Genomic DNA, 24,023 nt, shown 5'->3' with positions numbered 1-24,023 from the left:
AGACTTAGAAAACACATGCATCGCATGGGCCTGGCAGATGATAGCCTTTGTAGGTTCTGTCAGGAAGAGGAGGAAATAGCACTGCACGTGTTGTGCCAGTGTGAGGGGCTTGTTTGGCTAAGGATGTTACTTCTCGGGGAGGAAAAACCAAGGCCTGTGAGCTTTACCCAAAAGTCGCTCTCCAGCATTAAGAGTCTAATTAAAAGGACAGGTCTGGAGGGTGAGCTTTAAAGTTAGGGGAGCCACAATAGACCCAAAGGGGTCGCAGTGGCGTAGGCTCTGAGGCCGCCCTAGTCCAATCTAATCTAATCCCCCAGTTAATGGGGATATGGTTATTGTAGTTTTCCAGAGAAAATCTAGGAGCAGAAGTGGAAGTCGACAGTCTTGGAAGGATTAGCTGCTCCCTGGAGCCAACTCTCCCCCGGCTTCTCCATTGATTGCCCTCCCTACATGACTTGAATGGTTTCAAGTTAGGTATATTCTGCTCGAACGACACCGGTAACTTACCTAGGTTCTCCTGGAATCCCTATATTGAGCGGGGGAATCTGTCGTTAGGAATAACAACTCCAAAGCCCTAAAAACGCTATCTATCCATCCTGAAATGTATTCTGAGGTGTAGATATTCCTGGAGCAGAGTCTCCGGGGATAGACCAGAGCCACCATGTATCTCTCTACTCTATACACTCCCTCCCTTTGGATATTCCAAAGAGACTGTCTCACTCTTACAGATCTGCACGCTCCTTTCTCTCTCTCTTTCTCCCTCCTAACATACCAGATATTCTTTGAATAGCCACATCTCAGCAAGATGAAAAAAAGTGATATTAAGAATCACCTGAATCCTCGGCTTATCATCGCCGTCTCTATAATCCTCCAAGACTGTTGACTTCCACTTCTGCTCCTAGATTTTCTCTGGGGAACTATGATAAGAAAGTCCCATTAACTGGGAAGATGCTTCAGACTAATCTCTTCCACATCTTCAAGAAAATAGGCAGGCCTGCTTCTGGTAGCAGTTGTCCAGGAAGAACTATGCGAAGGTAGAGATCGGATTGCCTACCCTTAATTTCGCTTAAAAAAAAAGAAAAGGTTCTTCAGTTTTTCTAGAAATCGGCTACAACCGATTTATGGACACTAGATTTGAGCTTTCTGGCTAAGGATGTTACTTCTCGGGGAGGAAAAAAAAACTAAGGCCTGTGAGCTTTACCCAGGAGCCGCTCTCCAGAATTAAGAGTCTGATTAAACAGACAGTCTGGAGGGTGAGCTCTAAAGTTGGGGAGCCACAATAATTCCAAAGGGGTCGCAGTGGCGTAGGCTTTGAGGCCGCCCTAGTCCTAATCTGATCTAGATTTGAACTATAATATTTTACTAGAAAAATAACTTGAAAAAATAGTACTTCTTTTCTTCATTTACTTACCCATCAAACATTAAACGAGCTTCCTTCGGTGAAGTTAAGCGTTCTTCAAAACTTCAACTTCAATCTCATTAAGCACTAACACCTTTATCAATAAACAAAATTAATGAATACCGAAACAGTTACTAAGCAAAAAAATTTCGAAGTAGAATACCACTCTACAACAGGAAATACGATTCTACAGCATTTGAGTATTAAGTTTCCGGTAATTCTCTTGGCGGTCAACAAAAAAAAAAAAAAGGCGGGGATTTATTTTGAGATTCGACACTTTGGGTTGCAACTTTTGGGTCTCAGGAATTTTGGGATTTTGTTAGGGTTGTGCGGGAAGCTGTAAAAACCAGTATTATCAGTTTACCAGTATTATTTATTTATTTATCGGGAGTTAACGTGTCAACTAAGTTTATAATATTAATTTCCAATTTCAAAAAATAAGTTATTTTAATTTTAATTACCTGAATTGTGGTAAGAGAAGGGTGGTGCGTGTTATCACACCGGAATAGATTTAATTGAAAGTGTTGTAAAGGAAGGTTTCCAATGTAACCTTAAATTACTACCTTTCCAGATTTTTTACTTTATTATATCTTCTTTTTTCTTCCCTTTTAAAAGTTACTAATAGCATTTAACTGAAACAGCCATAATACCTAGCTATTACAGCACATCTTAATGCCCACACTAGACCCGGGCCACCAACCGACTGTCAAGACCTCTTAAGAAAGTCCCTCTTGCCCATGGCCATTAAGTACTCTAGAAGGTAGTCAGCGCCAGTTCTTCCACGTGTATGTAAGTTTGTATGTTCACTTTCTCCTTTCTCAAACACCCCCCTCCACGAGCGCCACATACTGCCTCTTCTATAATTTAATAACTCCATTAGAGAGAGAGAGAGAGAGATAAGGAGAGAAATAGAAAATATCTTTTGGAATGATATATTAGTTCTTCTTAGTTTTTTACCTCGATCTTGGTGTCTTTTTTCTTCCCTTTTAATTCTCGATTTTCTTTTAAAAAATTAATTTATTATTCGTAGATTTTATATAAAATTTTTAATCATTATTCTATACAATGTAATCTATAGAAGTACCATTTACTTACTCATCACGAAATCCCAATAAATTACTTAGATCTAATTAATAGTAAATTAATGCCTTGGCTACAGTTTCTGTCAGGTCATTTATAAAGCTTTTATAGCTTCTTGAAGCTTATCGACTCACTTAAGAAAAAAAGTAAATGCTTTTTTTTTTCCTTTTTCTAAATGAGATATTGAACCTTCTAGATCTGTACGTGTTTGTCGGAGAAGCGTTCTTCAGGTTTCTGGACAGTTAAAGAGATTTTATTATGTCTACTTCAATTTGAAGTTTTGTCGTGGTACGATCTTTTACCCATACTTGATTATTTTAATTTTATTTCTAGTCATATGTAACGCCAAATCATTTGCTTAGTTGAGGGAGGTCAGCTTTAATATTCCAATGTTTCCTTTTCTTTCATAAGACATAATTTATTTGTTTTAAGATACATATCTCATATAAAGGAGTTTGGTTTAATCATTATATAGAAACAAATTAATTTGTTTTCCCTTCAATTTTCAAAAGAAATAATAAATACCTAAGTAAATAAAATATATAACATATGTAAAATAATTTATTTATTTTTAATCTTGCAACAAGCAAATATGGTAAAAGAAAAAAGAAATAGAAGAAAATCATGAGTGGAGAAGGCACCCAGTGGTGTCACTCCAGTAACGTGCTTTGCTCTCACGGTAAGAGTAGATCACGAGAGGCCAACTTCTCTTCAATCTCCTTAGAGAGATTACCTGGTAATGTGGAGGGAAGATAGGTGTTCCATGAGAGAGGGTTAGGATGAGCTGCTGTAGAGTGGAATGAAATTTGAAGAAACGAGTGTTAGCAAGAGATCTGTAATTAAAAGGGATTTTGAGGTCATTATGAGGATAGTGAGGTTAGGATACATAGAACGGAGCGTTAAGAAGTTTTTGAAATATTTTTTGGACTGTAATGTCCTGGAGGCGTAGTGAGTTGGAACGGTTTTTGTCAATCGCCCATACTTCGATGCTGTAGGACCAAATGGGTCGCAGTAACCTAAGAGTCTTTTGTTATGTAGGTTAAGTTTCGAACGTTTGTCAAGTAGTCTGGTGAGAAGTTTTGTAGCGTTTGGTTAGTTTCTTGTCTTTTCCTGTCTAGTCTGGGGGATTCCATGTCAACCGTTTGTCTAGGTGCAGTCCAAGGTAGCGTACTTTGTCCACAGTTGGTATAGTAAAATAATTAAATAAAATAAAGGAAATATATGTACAATAAATTAAATATTCACTTTTACTATAAATAAAAAATAATAGATTAGATTACTATAATAAAAACTTATTTATTCATTTGTGTCCTTTTTAAAGGTGCTCAACATCTAAGGTCCTTCGCACCTGACAATGTTGCTGAATGACACTATAGTTCAATCTAAACTAAAACATTCTACTAAAAAACACTCCTGCATATAAATACATTCATCTAAATAAATACAATCATACACATTAAATGTAGCTAGAATACATTTTCTCGTTCACTCACTCTAAATTTACGTATACTAATCGCAATTTGTGATGGAGTACTTGATATTCCTCGCATCACATTTAATAACCTAATCTAAGATAAATAACTTATTTACATACTTACTTAATTATATACACAGCATTCATATGACCCACTCACACTAATGTCGGGGAGCCAATCCCGGACACAGACCCACAGAATACAGTGGCTCCTGAAATAAGCGGAAGGAATCTCTCCCCGAAGACCGGAAGTTTCCCACCCCCTGCTCCGGGATTGACACCCCCACACTTCATTCACATCACAATCACACATCCTATCTGTTAACTCTTAACTATTTACAAAGACGGCTCAGAAACAAGACCCCCAGCATAGTGTCATATTAGATAATAATTCTGTGGCTTGGTGTAAGAAGTGCCAATGTGTCAGATTTTGGGTAAAAATGAGTAAAAAAATCTGTTTTGATATATTAACCATCAGAATTTTTCTTGCAAGGAGTGCCAAAGTCAATTTTCAAAGTAGTAACTGAGTTACTAAAACTTACTAGTGCCAATGACAAAATTTAGCACCAATATTCCCCCCCCCTCCAGGTAAACCAAAGAGGAAGTACACTCGTAATCCTTTTTTTGACATTGGCACTTCTTGCACCAAGCCACAGATTATAAATTTGTATCTTTAAGGTACTGGCAAAGCTTTTCTTGCATTGGCTTCATTATCGTCCAGTAGTATCTCTTTCACATTGTTTAAGCAGGTTTAACTTCCGCCTAGCCGATGTGTATTTTGGTACATTCCACGAAAATATGATGGACGGATAGTACTACATTGTAGGTCCCACATATGGGTTGCCATTCACCTCTAAAGATAAATATACAGCCATGGGTATATCTATATTAAAAACTATTCATTTCTTACGAAAGTACTCAGTTTGAGCCACTTTGTACAAATAGATATTATTGGCCTGTTCTTTATCTTTGATTTCTAGCAATTTGGTTACTTCAGCCACTTTGTCATTAACCTCATTCATATATTTTGCCTAAGACTGCAATCTTAGAGGTTCATACAAAGGGTATTCTGTCCCTAAGTTTTCTGACAATTGGCATTTCTGCATATAGAACAGTTCTCTGACTTTTCCTTTTCTTTCAAACTGTATATAATTCTAGCTCCTTCACAAGATTACCCGCAGTTAGAAATTATTTATTAAAATAACTGTGTTAGTCAGAAAATAAGAGTTTTCACATTTCCAAGCATTTTTTGGGCGGGGGAGCCTTCAGCACATCAGGTTTCTTTTTCTTTTTGAATTTGTTACGGTTGGTTGGACATTTCGGCGTGGCAATACTGCGATGGCAATAACAAACAAGTCTGTCGGTCGTCATAGAAGTATGCGTGCTACGTCGGGCGCAAGGTTGAGGGAATGGTTGGCCGCCTAGGTGTACACGGGAGTCAGTTTACACTATCTCACACCAGTATAGTGTTTTTTGTTTTACTAAGACATGATATCTGCTTTAAAAAGAAAAGAGAAGAAAAAGTTGCTAAAGGTATTCAAATAAAAAAAACTTACAAATTCAAGTTTAATTAAATGTTATTGAATTTTTCTCAACGGTTTAAAGAAATGACATTTTATCGATAACTTATCGATTATGAAAGAACAATTTTCGATTTTCAATTAACTTCTACATTCATTTTTCTGATGACTTTTAAGTCTTAAAATGAGGATATTGGACAGACAATGCTGTGTTGCTTGACAGTTAAAACCAGGTATCTATTATCTTATCAGCTCGGAACCGTTGTGCAGATTGTTGTCAGGAAGAGGAGGAGACAGCCTCTCATCTGTTGTTCGATTGTGTTGCAATCGAGCGGTTGCGCTATGAAACCCATCGCTCTTTGAGACCTAAGGAGAAAGTAGCGCAAAAAGAACTAGTAAGGAAAAAGTCCTCAACCTCTTTAGTAGGGGAGGTTTCATATACTAGATCCAAAAAAGGGAGCTGGCACAATAAGCCTCTCGTGGCTGCGGTGCCTTAGGGCGAAGGTTCCTGCCCCTGTTCAAATCTTAATCTTAATCTACCAAGGTGGCCCAGTTGCTTCTGTTAATTTATTTCTGGCCTATTATTAGTGGTATCTTTAAAGATGAATGCCCTCAGTAAAAGAATTTTTCCAATTTTTACTTGATTTTCTTTAAAAATTAAATGGTTGAAAGTATCCTAAGAAGAGTTTGTATCCCTCCATATTCTGGTAACTCTTAAACTGTGGCAAATCTTAGACGACATATTGAGAATTTTGTAGTTTTTCCTCAATGGATATTAGTGTCTTAAGATCTAAAATCTCAAGTCCGTTTAAAGTCCCTGATGAATTATCAAATGTCACCATCATACAACACGGGATGACGACAGTGTAGGTTATAATTCTTTTTCTCTTAAGCAGATATCATGTCTTAGTTTCAGAACCCACTCTGGATTCCCCAAGGAGGACAATATCCTATACGAACAACCTAAGTGTTTCTCTCTAGGAAGAGAGAAGGACGAGTGATAGGGGGATAACCAAACCGAAGCTTAATGGAGCACTCGGAGTGCTCCTTGTTCCCGTTAAGTACCATTTCTAAAAGCCTTAACAACCTCCACTTATTAGTGAATATTTGCAACATTTACGAAGAGCTTTCTGAAGAGATCTTACGCCCCTAAAGGTTGAATGGCCACTAAATCCAAGACGGTGTCCTTCGGATGATCTATGTTTTGCTATCCACCTTGGATCTTCGCATGACCTCTTAGATTGGGCTACTGATAAGCTGAGAAGTTAGAGAAGTACAGCTACCCTGGGATATCTTGCTCTCTGTCCAATTGAACCAATCTTCTAAATTCCATCCTTGGGATAAATCCCCACCACAAGAAGTTTTCCTCCTACAAAAGAAGGTTTCAGGGTATTAGTGTCTTAACTCCTGGAATCTTAAATCCGTTTACAACTTTTATGTATTCTTTTACAGTTCTAAGGAAATAAATGCAATCTTTACACCTGAAGGTGAAATTATTCCTCAATTTAAGGAAGTTATTTAATAATAAAAAAAATATTCATTCATTTTAAATGGGTTCAAATCACGCTTCACTAATTATTTATATTTTTGCATGTAAAAATATAACAATTAATTACGATTGGATAACAGTTCTTCTTTCTCTCAAGAGTGTTAGTTCTCTTTGTGTACATACAGACACACACACAGTCCGACAGATAGCGAGGAAATTCTTTTTAATGAATAACAACCCATCCAGTTCTCTGAGGTGCTCCTCCTCCACCTCCTCCTCCTCTCCTCACTGCCCTCATCTATTTCACTTTCCATCATGTATTACATAATATTGTAATTAAATCTACCGTTACACTCGGTTCATCTAAATTCTTCTTTCTTTCCATTTTATTGGAATGTTATACTTTGAAGAAATATCTTCAATGAAGAAAAAACAAAATCTATTCGAAACACGGATTTCCCTTAAACCCCCCCCCCCAAACATTGCAGCTATAAATAGAGGCCAATTTCTTCGTAATTTCCAGTGACGTATTTATTACATAGAAACATTATATAGGTAGTTGAAACTGTGAAGTGTACAAAAATGGAACTTTAGAGTGGTGCCATATACGTATCCTCATACTCAGAGTAACTCTTCTAAAAATCACAGACAAACAAATTTCATGTAGAACCGAGATAAATGTTCAGCTGGATTGATTATTTTAAGAGGAAAATGCGGAAAAACTATTTAAAAAACTTTAATTTCAGCCATTTTGAGCACTCAACTTCCATTAAAATGAGAATGTCAGCAACTCATTCAACCTAGGTGGAAAATATTGAGCTAAAATGACATAAATTTGCCCACTTAGCTCAACTCTTCTGCTGCTTCCATCACAACCATCCTTTGAAGAATTTTTCTGCAAAGGATGGTTCAAAACAAAATCTTTAGATATGCAAATTCAGTTTTTGTGTTTTATTTTGCAGCTATTATTTTTTGTGATCGAGTGCATCGAAGATTTCCTACGTCTCGCCCCTAATCTTCCACTTCACATGTCCATACAATTTCAATTTCGATGTAATACTTATCTTAATTCGTGCTACCCCTCTTTCTGGAGCTACTTGCCATCATCTGTCCGCCATGCTCCTTCCCTTTCCATCTTTAAATCCCTTCTGTTCAATTATCTCCTTTCTATCCAGCTTCAATTGAATGCATCTATTTCCTTAATTTTAATTCTTATTTTCTGTTAAATATTTACAATATATTTTTGTATATAAATATCTGAAATACAGGCGAAACCAATAGGGCCTCCAAACTGTATATGTATTTATTCTAAGGGGGCCAATAGTCCCAGGATAATAAATTTATTTTCATTCATTCATTCGATTTATTAAAGAGGCACACTTTTCGACTTTAGTCCAAAAGTTGATTGACTTTAAAGTCCAAGTGCCTTCTACTTGCACTTTCAGTCAACAAGTGCAGTGTGAGATGGAAACATAAGAATATTAACATACTCTACACCAAACTTATTAATCCTACCTCTGATAATGGATGACAATTCTAAACCGGCCAGGAATGCATACTACGACGAATAAAAATAAGCGATATTACCCACAACTGCGGACCTAACCGCATTTTAGACTCTTTATAAGTTTTAGAGATTTATAGAACTAACTTATTTTGGTAACCAGCCAAATATTTTTTCTCAGAATCAAGAATACTCGATTTTTTTTTTAATTATAAATTTATTACTTAACTATTTCTTAGATTTAGAAATATTGCTTAGATTTAGAACTATTGCCATCATTAAAAACTTCTATTTGTTTGTTTCAGGTAAGCTAAATTTTGGAGTAATCTGTGAGTTATATTAATTAATTTATTTTATTTATTTCTTTTATTGATCATTATGTATTTACAATTTATATTTAGTCACAATAATAAGAAAATTACAGCATGGTACACTGTACCGTCTGCCGAGAGTATCTATGAGTTACAAGCTAAGATAGGTTAAGCGAAATTGTTTTTATTCCACATTTTTCAGATTAGTCTATGTAAAAGAATAGGAGATGTGGGTGGTTATGACTTTGACAAGAGTTGAGAATAATTATTGAGTGTGTGTGAGTCGGAAATAGAAAAAGAGAGAAGATCGTACACTTTATTGTATTACTGGCAGCATTTAATACATTGGGTAAAGTGCCCAAATTTCGCCCCCCCCTTAAGTAAATTGAATTTTATTGTAAAATAAAAACTAATAATAACTTCGACAAAATTTCTATGGTTACCTTGAAGATTCAGTTATTGATTTTACATAGTATTTAATACATAAACTGGCGTTTCGATGAAGAATTTCAATGTGGCATGCCCTAAGCAACATCAATATTTTAACGAACCTTTAAAAGACTGGAATACGTTTTGAAACACTACCAAATTTATAACCACTTATTATGACTAAAAATATAACAGTTCAAAACTCGGCAGGACATGAACCGTACCCCGAGTTGACGTTTACGAACGATTACTGCTGCCTCAATGTAGCTTTCTTAAAATTTCTAGCCAAGAATATATAATATAATGTATTGTTTGAATATATGTATGGTAGTATTGCCCGAAGAATATTGTGGCGGCCATCTTCCAATGTTAAAATTCTAGTGATTCAAGTTTCGAGTGTGACTCTACCAAGTCCAGAAGTCATTCCAAGAGTTCCTAAATTGCAAACAAAAATGTCCTACTTTTATCTGCACAACAAAAAAATCAAGTAGGCCGTTGAATTTACTCTTAAAATCTTGGTTTTTCTGTTCCACCATAGTTTTTATTGTTTTAAAATCACCGCCATGGAAGGGAAAGAGAAAGAAAAAAAAAGTAGAAAAAATAAAATTATTAAAACCACGTTTCCTTAATTTTCGTAGGGGATTTTACGAATAACAATCTTCCAATTTTTTAGTTTAATCAAATTAAAAATAAATATAAAAAAAAAATAGGCGCCACGGTAGCCGAGCGGTTAAGATACTAGACCCGCAAAGCTAAGATGTATTGTTGGTTTAGTGGGTTCGATTCCCGGTATCTAGGCCTTGGATTTTATTTAATGGTTAATAAAAGAAATTTACAGTAAAGTATGGTTTGCTAGTCGCCTCCGTCCACGACACCTAATTGATAGTTGGACGTTAAGCCCGCCCCGCCTGAAAAAATAGGCGATTACTTTACTTGAAATATAAAAAATAAAGAACAGCCTATAAAAAACATACATTTAAAACGAGCCTGCTGCTATCTGGAGTGAAAGTGTTTAAATTAAAAATCGATTTTTATTTTTTGTTCTATTGTGAACAAGCCGACAGAACGTGGGCTACAAAGTTATGGTACCTTCGTCTTTTTTATTATTTTGTTTTGTTGTACCTTGTCCTAAATTCGAGCAGTGGCTTGGTTCATTCTTTCTCCCTTAAGTGGTTTTTTTGTTCTACGTGATTTCTTCACATTGCCTCTTCAATCTTTATTACCCATTCTTTATTAGCTACAAACTTTATTTATCATCAATTTACAGTTTCTTGTTTTATTCTTTTTAAAGTTATCTTTGATTTTTTTTTATTTTTCATAGTTTGTCTTGAATGGGAATTTGTAAATAGTTTTCCTCGATTAGCTTATAAACTATAAAATATTTTTTCTCTCTATCTTTGAAGATAAAATTAGATTTCTGTGTAAAATGGAGATTGTCTCGAATTTATGTGAATTTAAAGCACATATAAACCTGTAAATACGTTACTACCATCCTAATGGACTCTGGTCTCATCCACAAGTTCCCTTCAGTTATCCAAGCTTTTGTGCTCCATCGTCGCACTTCCAGGAACGATATCCAGGACTATACCAGCCTCTACGGCCTTCCGCTTTGTCAAGAGCCAAACGACTTCCGTAAAGAAGTTTTCTTGGCACTTCCATTTATTCCACATTCATCAGACTTTACAACCCTGTCCTGCAAAGCATGATTCCCGTTCTTAGGCCTTGGATTTTATTTAATACTTAATAAAAGAAATTTGCAGTGTATAGTATGTTTGCTAGTCGCCTCCGTCCACGACACCTAATTGGTAGTTGGACGTTAAGCCCCGCTTGAAAAAATTGGCGATTACTTTACTTTACTTTACATCCCTGTCTTTCGCCGATGTCCCTTGCAGCGATCTGGCAGGGCCAAATACCTTGAACCATGAACTTTCTTCCCATATCCCAAACTATTTTACACTCTTTCCGTGGACAAAACCCATGTCTTGTTAGCGTATTCACTACATGGTCTTATTTTTCAGTCTCATAAAGTGTCCTTAGCGTCACGTGATAAACTGTTAAAATACCCACAAACCTTCGGATAGCTCGAAAAAGCACCTAGTTGCCAGTTGCCTTTAAATTCTGTTCCGAATGAGGGTAGATCAATCAGTTTGGTGAAAAGATTTTGACTTACACTTTTGTGCAAGACCCGGAAACGTTAGTAAAGTCGAACGCTCTACACCAAGCTGGTTAATCTACCACTGATTATGCATAAAGGTCTGAAACCCTTCAGAGATACGCGAACTACAACGGACCAAATCAAAGATATTATCCAGCCCTACCGGATCTGACCATATTTTCAACTGTTTATTTATTGTTATGACCGTTAATTATTTATTTATTAAACGGCCAGATAATTGATTTTGAAGAGATTTTCTGAGCTAGTTTTTCTAGGATTTTCTAGATTTACAGTAAAAAGAAATACTAATTATGAAAAATCATTAACACATGGGTAACTAGTTTAACAGGATATGGGAAAGGTCAAAAACTAGCCACTAAAAGATTGATTAGGCTTAACTAACCACTAATCACAATTTGAATACGGCTTCTAATCAAGAAATTAAGAATGAATTAAAATAGAATTAAGGTTACAAAGATGAATTACATTAATTGAATCGTTTTGTTTGGCTAGTATTCAAATTATAGAAGTAAATTACCTTGTAAAAATTGTTTTTTATCTCGTTTATTATTGGTAAAGGTCAAATTGGAATTTGGAATTTTATTTTATTTATTAAATCCTCATCGTTCGTTTCTTCAAAGTCTTGGTGCTCCTTCGAGGAGTCTCTTCAACTCCTCCGCTCATCATCTCACATTCGATTTTATAGTTTACAGCGCTGGGGAGGGGAAAAAAGTGGTTAAAAACAATGCGTAATTGCGAACGTTTTTAATTCCCTGGTTTTATATAATGTTTAACCATCACTCTCATTGCTTGGCAAACCCAGAGACAACCATTAAGAAGCTGCCATAAAGATCGTCTATACCCTCAGGGGATTGGTTAGGTTAGCCACTTTCACAGCGAATCAATGTCTTACAAAATAAATATTAGTTTTGAAAGTTGTTAAAAAAAAAAAGTCTCAAGTCATTGAACTTTCTCTTACTGCTAATTTAGTGGACTTCATTTGTCAAATCTTCTTCAGCAACTTGAAACTTCACTTAAGTAAAAGGATTTGGGAATTATAGTGGCTCTCATGAGTATGAGTAGAACTCAAGAAGAAAGCAATGAAAATTTTAGAAGTTCTTGGTTCGTTATTCTTTTTTGGATAAGTCCTTAAACACCACCACACACCACAACAAAAATTTAAGGACACAGCAAAACTACAGCACATATTTAAGGACACATTAGCACAGATTCAAAATTCTATCAGAGCCAGGATGGTCTCGTTATGTATTATACTATGTACAATATCAGTGGTTCCCAAAGTGGTCCCTACGGATTCCCAGGGGTTCCCGGTATCATTCAGGTGGTCCGTGGAAAATTAAAATTGATTTGGGGGTCCCTGAACAACGTCAGGGGGGTCCGCGCAAGGTTCAATATAAAATAATAAAACTGTGATCCATTTTGGAAATTAGAGACTAAGAAGGTGACCAATTAAATTTGATCAAAATTAAAAGCGTAATATCTGCGTTTGTTGCAAAACTTTTCTGTAAAAACAAAACTTGGGAAGAGGAGAATGTTCTCAGTTTCCAAATATTTCGAAATTGTAAAATAGAGATGAAGATTTGGTTGCTCACTGTCGAACACTTAACGGCTCTTCATGCAGACCTGAACCAAAGATTACTCGTGGGGATTTGCGGTAGCTACTCACACACATTGAGCCGGATATAAATACACTCATAACATCTCATCACGTTCATCCAAATTATTAATTTTTTTTTAAAATTTTATTTTAAACAAAGGTTATAATTTCAATAAATACTTCTTCAAGAAAATGTTTTTTTTTTTAAATTTGTAATTTTTAGACTATGCATTTATATGTAGCTTTTTCATTTGGGGGGGGGGGGTCCGTGGGCAAGTTTTGACTATAAAAAGGGGTCCATGGGTCAAAAAAGTTTGGGAACCACTGTACTATATGATCGTAAGACCATTATTACTTCTCTGCAGTCACAGATATCTGGACCAGTTCTTCCAAACTCTAGCGAACTTAGTAGACTTAACAATATTTGATGATTGTTCTATTAGAGAAAACCAAGTAGATTGTGTATAAGGATAGGTTCGAAATGCTTAATAATGCAGTAGATTTTATTCGTTGTACTTTTTCTTGTATTTGTTGTATTCCTGTATATTTCTTTGTTTATATAATGCAAGTGAAGACTATGCATATCTTAGAAAGAATAGAAATATATAAACAGAAAGTCATTTCCCAAAAGATTATGAAAGATCAAATTAATTTTAACTCTGAATCATACTTTTAAGACTCCTTCCGCACCAAACTGATAGACCCAGCTGAGCAAACCTCACCAATACGCTATACGTATTACACAAAAAACACAAAATAATTGCATGATTATACTAGCATGTTGCATGAAATGTTAGTTTTAATATTTTACTTACGTATTTACACATTTGTTAAAATTAATTAGAATCATATATTCAATTAATATTTCCCAATAAAAATGATCTTGATCATTCACAGTTTATGCTGTACTTACTGTGGAGTACCCAGTATTACACAAAAATTTGATATTCAGTTTGGGTGCCAAAACGTCAATCCTGACTATAAGTTTTTTTTTTGGAGGGAAAAAATCCCGGAAGTGCCACGATATTTAATCAATGTTACCAATGTTTTTAACATTTTTCTCAAATTTACTTTGTTTACTTAATTAGTTCTACAACTTTAAAGTATTTTTCTCGAAAAATTTTGGAATAGCGGCATGATCGACGGTGAAAATGCCATTTCAGTGATTATAAGGACTTATTATGTATTAATATAATTAAGGATTAAATAATAAAACCGACTTTATAAAGGGTTAGATTTGTTTTTTCGAAAATAATACCTTAGTAAAAATTGTTAGTTTTAACAAAATTTAATTTCGTAAGAGAAAGACATGAGAGTGTTCACACTATTTTTTTTTTAAAATTTGTTTTTCTTCTAGTTTCTCATAATTTCCCCCAAACTTATCACGCATTAATTGCATTAAAATAACTGGAACAGTAGAAATATAGCGAGTAGGAATAAAACGGGACTGCAATACGCTAACCAACGGTTAGAAGCGCGGCGGTAGGAGGAGACACGGAAGTGTTCTCATTGTCCGGAAATGTGTTCACTTTCACTTCTATCCATGTTCTCCTACCTCTCCCGGCAATGTAGGATCCCGGCCACTGCCATCTGTGCTGGCGGTGTGTTTTTTATTTTTTTTATTTTTATTTTACTAGTTACGAGGTTTGTTGTGCCGAAATCTAGTCAGCAGGTCCTGTAGGCTCTCCCCACCACTCCGTTAACTGGCTCCTTCCTTTTCCTCTCTCATTTCTCTCTCTCTCTCTCTTTGTATCACTTTCACTTTTCAAAATGTAAAAACTGTTCCTGATAGGAAAAACATTCCTAGCTAATCAATGAAATAAATTAATATATAAATACATATATTTAATATTAATTTTTTCTGTTTGCTTTTTAAACTTCCGGTTTTAATTACTCTGTCAAAAAAAAAAATTAAAAAAAAAAATGGCGTAAGATTTAGTAGTACCTTTGTAAGAGCAGTTATCAGTGGTTTCTACCACAAATTTTGAATAAAAACAATTTGATAAGTTACGTTATTTTAAGGGCTAGGTTCTGCCATTAACGTGTCATTTTGATGTAAATTTCAATTTTTACCATCTGAGAATTTGAAGTTATTAATTTGAGTATATTAGTGAGAGAAAGCACCAAATTTACACCAGAATTGCTCTTAGAAATGTTCATATAATTTCAGGATATCCCAAACGCGTAGTTATTGTGAAAAATTGAATTTCGAAACTTCCTCTTTGATTGCAATTACTTCCTCTTATCCTTATAGGAGAAAAAGAAAGTAAAAACTAAACTGCCTGTAAATTTGAAATCGAATTGTTGACAACCAGAATATATTAAAATAGTTGAAATAGTGTTCGGATTAAAAAATAAATAACTACTTATTAGTAATTGTATGTTATGTGTGCTTGTAGAAGACTGTGGGTCACTTTCACTTACTCTAAAATGTTATAGGCTACAGCTCGCTTCGTCATTAGTTACATTAAGTACATACTATCTTATCTCCTATAGATCATTAAGCATGTTTTATTATTATATATATAAAAAAATAAATCTTCAATGCCGAATTAGATTAATCACTTTTAACTACCTACTTTCAAGATTTGTGTCAAATATAATGTATACAACTTTATTATTGAAAAAAAAAAATTAGTCACCTATTTTTCATTGAATACTAAATTTAAATAAATGTCTAAGTATAAATCCAGCAAACTGTGCGAGTTAAATAATCTTACAGATTTTTTTTTTTTTTTTAAATAAAATACATATTGCGAAAGACGCCACGATAGCCGAGCGGTTAAGAGACTAGACCCGCAATGTTAAGATGTATTGTTGGTTTAGTGGGTTCGATTCCCCTCGGTCTAGGCCTTGGATTTTATTTAATGTTTAATATGAGAAATTTATAGTAAAGTATGTTAGGCGGTTAAGAGACTAGACCCGCAATGCTAAGATGTATTGATGGTTTAGTGGGTTCGATTCCCCCGTGTCTAGGCTTTGGATTTTATTTAATGGTTAATATGAGAAATTTGCGGTAAACTGTTTGCTAGTCGCCTCCGTCCCATGATATACCTAATTTAGTAATTAGGTTGTAATTGCTGACGTAAAGCCCGCCCTGATGAAACTTTACTTTTAGCGTGAACCCTAATATTCCTCTCGACACATTTTCAAAAAATTCTTCATGCATCCTGATCCCTTACTTAATATACAGGGTGATCCAGTAAGTATTGTCCATAGGCCTACTGTATGTAGTACATCTAAAGTGGAGTTCAATGACGTATTGGCCAACTTCATATTTTCCACTGTTCTTGAGTGACGTCACTTTATTTTTTTCCCCCAAAATCATTACTTTTTTGCAATAAAAATGTTATTACTCAGAAAGTTTTAGTCCGAATTCGATTCTGATGAGAAGGACAGATAAATTTTCTAAAAATTGATACCATTTTGAAGCATAAGTTATTCTCCAAACAGTTTCAATCTTCCTCCTGGATACTGGGAAAAATAAAAGTAATCGAAAATTTTTGAAGAAAACTCATTAGGCCCTTACGTGATCATTATCTGACCTAGGTGCTGGTACTTTTTATAAAAGTTTCCTTGTTTAATGGACTTTCAAACAGTATATCATTTGCCCAGGATTCCTTCGGATCTTCTTATGAGAAATTACGTTTGTTTTACAAGAAAACATGTTCACGAGCACACAACAGTGTTAGGTTTATCAAGTTCTTTAATTCATTGAAAACTCTTTTAGATGGACCAGTTGTCAATTTTTAAAGTAGGCTGCGTTAAAATAAGGAATACAAAGGATACAAATTGCACTTTGGAAAATAAGAAGTTAACTTTATTAATTAATTAACCGGTAACTTTGGTACCTCTTGTCTAAAGCTTTAATGCCGAAGGAGACTTATTTGTTAACGTTTCGAATCCATTCGTGTAAATAGGATTGACTTTTTTTCCCCATATTTCTGAGCTTTCCAAGTACATATGGTCAAACCAGAGCACAATTTGGATCTTCGTTTTTTCCATATCCAAAAATTGAAGAAGATCATCATTAGATTTGATTATTAAGCTCACTCTTATATACATACGCACGTGCGTACTTGGAGATACAAGAGAACATCTCTGCCACTCTTTAAAAAATAATTTCTCTCGTCACAGAGAACTTCCAAATACGTGTTAATATCCGGTGAAAATATTCACCTAATTTGATATTATAACAAAGTTTATGTAAATTTCCGTTAAATTATAATTATAAATTATTATGTTCCATTTAATAAAAAAACCAAATTGAAGTGTGTGTAGATGCGGAAGAGATGGAAACGTGAGATAGAATGAGAGGAACTGACTTGAAGCGGTATGTTTGTTGTACAGAAGGTCGAACCGGTCCTAAACGAGCCAGTGAAAGTAAAAATATATATAAACACATTAACAATTTGATTAAATCAACTTTTGTATTAAGAATAAAAAAAATTGAAAGTATCCGAACTGAAAGGGAAAGCTAACCGGGTCATTAATTCATTCTGACTCACATTATTCTTGTGTCGCTCCGGTCTGTTTGTACGTGCGTTCTTTAAAGCAAATTATTTCTATTAACTTATAGACAGATATGAGTAGGTTATCTAGCATTCTCCATTGAGCACCCTATAATGATTATACTTGATATACGATAATTAATATAATTTATTTATTTACGTTTAAAATTATTTTATTACGTCATCTTACACTCGTAGAATTTCTACTTTTTTAAATACTTGTCTTAAGATGCTCGTAGTCTGATTTTTTTAATTTATTTTAGTTTATCTTCTTTATTAAATCAAATAGAAATGAAATAATGTAATCGTATCTTTATATCAATGCAAATTAAGAAAATTGTTTGTTGCATAATATATTCAAATACACAATGTCAATTGTGACTTGTCTTCTACCTAAGGCATTTTCCACACTATACATATGCTTATGAACCCTAAGTGTGATTCTATGCAGACTCGTCTTCCACCTAAGCCCTTTTCCTCACACTACACATGCTTATGAACGCTACAGTATGATTCTAGACAGACTCGTCTTCCACCTAAGCCCTTTTTCTCACACTACACATACTTATGAACGCTACAGTATGATTCTAGACAGACTCGTCTTCCACCTAAGCCCTTTTCCTCACACTACACATACTTATGAACGCTACAGTATGATTCTAGACAGACTCGTCTTCCACCTAAGCCCTTTTCCTCACACTACACATACTTATGAACGCTACAGTATGATTCTAGACAGACTCGTCTTCCACCTAAGCCCTTTTCCTCACACTACACATACTTATGAACGCTACTATGTGATTCTAGACAGACTCGTCTTCCACCTAAGCCCTTTTCCACACACCATACACATGCTTATGAACTCTACTGATAAAACATATGTAGTTTTAAAGAAAACTTTTCAAACAAATTGTTTACAAGTCTAGTAAAACAGGAAGTGGCCAAATTTTAATCACACGAAACTCATTAAAAATAAGAAAAAAAAAGCTTTTAAAAAATATTTCGCAAATGGAAAAAAGTAATTAAATTTTAATTATTACTATTATTGTTCTTGTTTACCCTTTCAAAAAATTAACTTTATACAGCTGATAAAACATACAGGAAGGCAAAATAAAATACGAAAATTTCTATTTTCTTTTTTGAGGTCATCATTTGGTTTTTCAAATGGCCATTTCAGTTTGAGTTTAACACTCCAACGTGCTCTATGGTTGCTAGTAGCGGTTTCATGCTATTTCCGGTGGTACGAATTTTTAATTTTATGTTTTTTAATTAACAATTATTGTAAACAGTGTTTTTTTTTTTGTGACAAAAATTTTGAGGATATATAATTTAAAGAAAAAAAATTATTAATTTTTATTGCAGATATTAAAAAAAAGAAAAATTGTTTATTATTTAGTTGGCGGTGGTGTATTTTGTGTGGAATAGTGGAGTGGGAGAAAACGTAGTAGTTCGGTGAGAGTGATTTCAGTTTGGCGGGTGTAGGAAGCCGGCAAACTGGGAGATTACAAAGGAGAGGGGGAGCTAGTGTTGTTGCGAGTCCCAGTGTGTCTTACTGAGCTGGTCGCGCAGGTACGCCGGCCTTAACTGCGCGCTGCGAGGTAGCAGTTTTTATAGAATCTTTTTTTTTTTTTTTTTTTTCAATCGATTTTCCTTAACGTCGAACAGTTCTTGACACATTATAAGCAGTTTTAAACGCGAATAAAGAAATAATATATATATTCGCGAACGGGAAAATTTAAAAAAAAAAATAAAAATAAGAAAAATCTGTTACCAAGTTAGTTGTAAAGTGTGTGGCCGCCTCTAATCTGAAGCTTTTTGTGAATTTGAAAAAAAAAAATATATATATATAACTTTCTAGTATTCGGATCGTGTGAAAAAAAAAATCTTATCGATTGTTTGATTCGATTTCCATTTATAAAAAACAAAAACAAAACAAAACAAAAAAATGTACGAAGCAAAGTGTCTAGTGATGGATTATCATAGCAGCGGAGGTGGTGGCACAGTTGTAGCAGCATCCACAGGCACTGGACCACAAGGACCGCCAACTGTCCCTGCAGGACATGTCCATCAATTTCATCAATTGCACCCGTTAGCGCCGGATACTTCGGCCAGATGGAGTCAATATCAACAATTATGGAGACAACATCACATGTTCATCAATGGTGAGTCTACAGTGTGAAAGATGATGATTTTTGGTGGAGGAGGGATTTGGTCCATTATTTACTATTTTCTCGGAGATAGAGAAAGAAAAAAACAAAAATGTATTCAATATATTAGAAATAGTAGGAAGTACTGGCGTGCCCGCTCTGTGTGGTTACTATGGTTACCAAGTGAAGCATGCGCCCTTTTTTAGCCCTCTTTGATAGGGTAGCGTTTGTTCACGTATTCTCGAATGATTCTAGTTTTAGGGAAATCATCTTGGGGGTTTCTACCACGCCCCTTCTTTGCTGATACACTCGCTGCAAAGAGGCAGTTTAAGTACAACCCCTTCAAGGTTTTTTGTTTTTTTTAAAAAAAACTAAAACATGGCGTCAGTTTTCTCGACAAAGCTGATAACGCGTATCATTTTTTTTTTTTTAAATAAACTTTTCAAAAAGTGGTGGAAATTGAACATTTTTGCAGCGATACATTTCTTTAACCAGCGGAAAACAACCTGCAATACATTTTCTTTGAAATGTATTTCTCAAAAAAATACAATATTAATGCTCAGAAATTACCTGAAGTTAATGTATACGAGTATAAATAATAAAATTCTTTTCTTCTTCTATTTTGAACACGATTTCATCCCATCTTAAAAAGACGTATTGCGATCGTGCATGTTTTGTTGATTTAGTGACACAGCCGGATATAACATTTTTTTTTTTAATTCCCTGGTATATAATTTGAATCATTCAAGCCCAACTAAAACAATGTATAGATTACAAAAGGTATGTTATATAGGAAGAATGCATATTACGTTAACTTAAAAACTAAAAAAAAAAACGAATATCTGCAGTACTTAAATTTGAGATATTTGATTCCATGTATGTACCATGTTTTGATCACAATAATTTAGCATTTTGACTCTAACTATTGAACCGGAAGTGTGCCGATTTGTTGTGAATTATTTATTGATTTTTTTAAATTAAAACAGGGTTTCATTTAAACTTTAAATAAAAAAAAATGTACAATTAAATTTGGTATTCAATTCGAAATTTTACGTATTATTAATTTTATTGGGATTTTGAGGAAGTTATTATACTTACTTCCTTTAACAGCATCGTATTTTTTTTTTTATTTTATATTGACCCTGTACAATTTTTTTTTTTTTTTATAATTCTAAATTCATAAAACTTGAATCATTTAATCTGTACTTGTGGAAGTCCTGCGAGTTACATTTGATTTTTTTTTTTTTTTTTGAATAAAAGAAATTACTTTAGAAAAATCAAGAAATCCACCAGCTGATTGGTGATAAAAAGAAAAAGTTTATTTCTTATACCGGAAATAATACACTTATATCAAATTTACGAAGTTTTTTTTTAATCGGAAATACACTTTTTTAATTTTATTTCCTCGAAAACCGGCTGCTCGAAAAGAAATCAGCTGCAGTGTTTTTGAGTATCCTTCCAAGAAATAAAAAAAAAATATAAAATATATACAGGGTGACCATGGTTACAGGCTCCACCCACTTTTTTTTTAAACGGCGGGAAATTTCGAAAAAATAAAAAACACGTATTTAATCATTTTTAGTCTAGTTTATTTTCAGTGATTGGCCCATTTATTTTAACCCCTGTATCTCGAGATACAGCATCCAACTTTTGTTTTTCAAATGGAACGTTATATTTTTTGTTGCATATTTTTGTAGTATTTGATCTCCTAAAAAAAACAAAAACAAAAATTTTGAAATCGGTCAAGTTTTTCAAAAGTTATGGTAATTTAAAATATGGAAAACAAATTTCAGTTTACTGTCAAAATTACGTTATTTTTTTTAAAGAATCTATTCAAACTGGGCACAACCAACGGATAGGCAAGCCAAAACTCTAGACGCCCACGCTTTGCTTGTAGCAGCACTTATGGTGGCGAAGTCAAGATCTAGGACAGGCTAGAGTTATTCAACTTTTCAGATCATCGACTGAAGCCATGGGATTAAGTATACTGTACACTTTATTTTTTTAGGTATCCCCACAAAAAAATAGTCCATTTGGGTTAAGTCCGGAGATCGGGGTGGCCATTGATGGGTCTATGAGTCCCTAAGCCCTTTTTATGGAAATTTCTGTCAAGGTAACCCTCGAACCACTCTCGTATTATGTGCCGGGCAACCATCTTGTTGAAAATACATATCTAGCCGACGTTGTAGATGAACATCTTCAAGCAGAACTGGCAAAATGTCTCTGAAAAAAAAGTTAGATACGATTCACCAGTTAAGTTCTCTCTGTAGAAGTATGGACCGATTAGTTGATTTCCTAAAACTCCACACCTAAACGTTTGTAGAAAAAACAACCTGAACGTCGAATAACACTAGCCTGCCTAGATCTTGACTTCGCCACCGTAAGTGCTGCTACAAGTAAAGCGTGGGAGTCCAGAGTTTTGGCTTGCCTATTCGTTGATTGTGCCCAGTTTGAACAGATTCTTTAAAACAAATAACGTAATTTTGACAGTAAACTGAAATTTGTTTTTCATATTTTAAATTACCATAACTTTTGACAAACCTAGCCGATTTCAAAAAATTTTTTTTGTTTTTTTTAGGAGCTCAAATACTATAAAAATATGCAAAAAAAATATAACGTTCTATTTGAAAAACAAAAGTTGGATGCTGTATCTCGAGATACAGGGGTTTAAAAAAATGGGTCAATCACTGAAAATAAACTAGACTAAAAATGGTTAAATACGTGTTTTTTATTTTTTCGAAATTTCCCGCCGTTAAAAAAAAAAGTGGGTGGAGCATGTAACCATGGTTACCCTGTATAAAAATTAAAACATTCAATAATTTGTTCTTATAATCGTGCATCTAAGATGAAAATTTCAGCAACTCATTTGAGTCTTGTTAATCTTATAATGGTAATTGATTCGTACATTGTTCTAGAATAGCACTTTAGAAGGAAATGTAACCATTCCTTTTTCCCCTAAGTTGCCCTAAAGTAGAGTTTCCTGCATAACTGCTTCAAATAAATTTTATAGATCTTCATTGATGCACTCAGCATACTAAGTTTTTTAAAAAAAATATCGTTGGAACCCATTTTTTTGAGAATCTCAAAAAACTAATAATAATTTAAATTTCTACCCAGAATAATGAGGCACTTCCGTTGAATCGTGTTAGACAAAAATGAGTCTCCTAAATGGTTACTAAAGAAGAAATTAAATCTGAATCGTTTGCGATGTTCCATTTTTTTTGAGTTTTTTGAGTTACGATGACTTTATACTGAGAGAGAGAGAGCGCGCGACAAAGACAGAAGCGGAAGGGACAGAAAGAAAGTTCATTTTCCTAAAAACCATTTTTTATCGTAATCGTAGTACCCTAAAGAGTTCATTTTCATTGAAATCGGAAATCTGCACGATAACAGTACTTCTTCTCACGAGGCACAAGATAAAGTCTTCTACTTCTTTCATGGTGTTTCCCTAACCAGGGTTCCTTTGCGCCTAGCATCCACCATTCCCTATTCTGAGCGTCCACTTTCGCATAGACCTCGCGCTATCATTAGTTCCTTTACCTGGGCGAGCCCAGCTATTCATAGGCCTTCCTCTTCTTTGTCTGCCCAGCAGGTTGCCAGCAGAGAGACCTTTTTTTTTTTTTGGGAGGGACGCGTATCGCTCATACGAAGGACATGTCCAAAACCACAACAGCCTTCTTTCGTCCACCCTATCCAGTAATCTACATGAAATTCCCAATCGAATGACACCTCATTCATGAAAATCGGTTCGCGCGTTTAGGCGCTACGTTGTTTACAAAAAAGGTGACAACAAGAAGAAGAACAACAAGAAGAACAAGAACAAGAACATTTTTTGAAAAAGCCGTTTTTGCTCATTTTCGGCAACTTTTTTCTCGAAACCTATTAGATCTGGGTGGTTGCAAAAAAATTACAGTTATAAAGGAGGATTTGCCCTATATTATAAAGAAAATTTGGGAATTTTATCTTTTAATAGAAAAATAGAAAAAAATTGTCAAAGTTGGGTGTTTTTCAACGTTACACTATTTTCGTGCACTTTTTTGACGATCAACCCTTATACAACTGTCCTACCAGACAGTTTTAATGGTTTTATCTATAACGACGGCTTCCCTTATTAACCATATTTGGGACTCTATCGAAGAATGTTTTCCTTAAACATCTCCTCCAGAATCCCATTTCGGTTGAATTAAGGATATTGCACTCTTTATTGTTGTCATTGTGCACGCCTCGGATCCACAGACAGTATTTGGCTTTCTACGAGGGAAGTGTAGATCTTATACTTTGTGGGAATGCTTAAAGCGCGGGTTCCAGAGCTACCCTTAATTATCTCGTCGCCGTCCGACACCAAACTAGGTGTATGTGGTTGGCCTATCACAAAATATATATTAT

General features: G+C 34.6%; 1 protein-coding gene across 4 annotated transcripts in view; it reads left to right on the top strand.

Annotated features, from left to right (window-relative positions):
- Positions 1 to 24,023, top strand: part of Pdp1 (PAR bZIP family member Pdp1) — a 242,996-nt gene that overhangs the window by 98,493 nt on the left and 120,480 nt on the right. The window contains exon 1 of one of the 4 annotated variants that reach the window (XM_074116938.1): positions 18,952 to 19,652. The exons of 2 other annotated variants lie outside the window; for them this stretch is intronic. In XM_074116938.1, the coding sequence (XP_073973039.1) occupies positions 19,436 to 19,652 (217 nt within the window). In that variant the 5' untranslated portion in view covers positions 18,952 to 19,435. Of the gene's footprint in view, positions 1 to 18,951; positions 19,653 to 24,023 lie in introns of those variants that run through there. One more of the 4 variants, XM_074116939.1, reaches the window with a different exon arrangement.

Source organism: Rhodnius prolixus, unplaced genomic scaffold (genome assembly GCF_049639745.1).
Source record: "Rhodnius prolixus isolate KJV_2025 unplaced genomic scaffold, Rpr scaffold_2, whole genome shotgun sequence".
Taxonomy (NCBI): Eukaryota; Metazoa; Arthropoda; class Insecta; order Hemiptera; family Reduviidae; genus Rhodnius; species Rhodnius prolixus.
Note: the sequence above shows the minus strand (reverse complement) of the source record. Positions and strands in the feature narration are given on the sequence as shown.